The sequence below is a fragment of the Mastomys coucha genome, unplaced genomic scaffold (assembly GCF_008632895.1).
Source record: "Mastomys coucha isolate ucsf_1 unplaced genomic scaffold, UCSF_Mcou_1 pScaffold16, whole genome shotgun sequence".
NCBI classification, from domain to species: Eukaryota; Metazoa; Chordata; class Mammalia; order Rodentia; family Muridae; genus Mastomys; species Mastomys coucha.
The window spans coordinates 2,012,245-2,013,841 of NW_022196898.1; the positions used below are offsets into that span (position 1 = coordinate 2,012,245).

A 1,597-nucleotide genomic window follows, 5' to 3' on the forward strand; every position below is an offset into this window, starting at 1 on the left:
CCCTCAGAGGAGCGGCCGGGGCTGCCGAGTGCCTGCCGTGCGGCCGGGTGCGTTGCGATGGGAGACCCACCTAGACCCGGCCCCGGTGGCCGCGGGACGCTGCGACTCAGCTAGGCAAAGGGCAGGCGGTCGGAGAGGGGAAGTCGAGGTGGCTGAAACGCGGCTGCTCCGCGGAGATAGCCGGCCTCAAGGGACTGCCCTCCCATCCTCCATCCCCGCAAGGACTAAGGCCAAGGTGCTAGGCAGCGTCGCAACTCCCAGGGAGGATGCTGCCGTGGCCCGGCGGGATGCAGGGGCCCAGGCTACCCAGGGCCGCGGACCCCCATTCCCCGCCCCGGCCCCGCCGCGCCCCGCGTGCTCCCGGCGGCGTGGCGTAGGCAGTGCAGCCCCCGCCTGAGCCGAGCGACCCGCCAGCCGCTTAGGGACTGGGTGGCCTCCGGCTCGGCCCCGCGCGTCGCAGACCTTCCACTCTTTGGGAGCTTTCCGCCCCAGGAGCCTATCCCCACCCCAGGGTCCTGGAGGAAATCCTGTTGTACCTTCCACGGCTTCCTCCACCACCTCGTCGTCGCTATCCATGGCGGCTGCGACCCAACCCAGCACGGGGCCGTACGGCCCTCTCCCGTCCCTCCGGGTGCTCGCGGCGGCTGAGCGAGCGCTGGAGCTAAGCTCTGCGAGTTTGGAGGAGGGGGAGGAGGGGGAGGAAGAGGAGGAGCAGTCCGGGGCGGCTCGCGCTGCCTCCCCCTACAGTCCTTTCAATTCCTGCGGCTGCCGCAGCCGCCGTCTCCCCCCCCTCCCCTCGTCCCCCGAGGCTCTGGGGTGCTGCCGCCGCTGCAACTTTCTCCTGTGGTGATACCCCCTCTTTGTTATGGAGCAGCTGATCCGCTGACATCACCCGGCGCCGGTGCGCTCCCTCCCTCGTTGATTGACAGTTCCCTGTCCTCTCCCAGAAGTGAGGATCCTTCGAACCGAAGGCGCTTCGGGGCGGCGTGCCGCCTCTTCCAGGCTGTGGGCAGGTCCTGGTTGCCGCCGGCTGCTCGCTAGCACCCGGGGCCTCGAGGGTACCCGGCTTGGGTGGGTGAGGGGCTCGGAGCGCCTGATACCCCGCGATGTGCCACCAGGGGACTTGCAAGTGCGTTGTGCTGGGTGTTCCTACCACTATCCCACTCCAGGACAGCTTAGAGCGCAATCGGAACTAAGGAAGCCTTTCTACTGCTCTCAAGCTTCTACTTCCTCTCTCCCTCCAGCCCCACTTCACTCGGCTTGCTGCCGCCCGGAGTTGCAAAGTGCGGCGCGCGCAGGAGCACAGGTGCCCCCTCCCTCTCCACTGCCTGGCGTCGCCTCCACAAGCCAGTTTCCTAGACTCCAGCGTGCGTCCTGCGCCCCGGATTCCTCCAGACTGCATGTTCCTAGCCAGGAGTCCTCAATCTCCACCTTCTTTCGCATCTCCAGACCCTTAGGGAGATCCAGGAATTCACCAAACCCAAATGGCAGCAGGCTGGTAATCAGGCCGCACCCGAGCTTTTGCGGGTTCCTTCTCCTTGCCTTGGAGTTGGAGCCACCAAGCGGAGAGCCGGAGCCAGGACCCTGTGTCTAGCGC

At 67.2% G+C, this 1,597-nt stretch overlaps 1 protein-coding gene across 1 annotated transcript in view; it reads right to left on the reverse strand.

Moving 5' to 3' along the window:
- Setd7 (SET domain containing 7, histone lysine methyltransferase) overlaps window positions 1-1,161 on the reverse strand; it is a 46,228-nt gene extending 45,067 nt beyond the window's left edge. Inside the window, exon 1 of the mRNA XM_031376214.1 lies at window positions 537-1,161. Within this exon, the coding sequence (XP_031232074.1) occupies window positions 537-576 (40 nt within the window). The 5' untranslated portion in view covers window positions 577-1,161. The remainder of the gene's footprint in view (window positions 1-536) is intronic.
- Window positions 1,162-1,597: the final 436 nt, after the last annotated feature.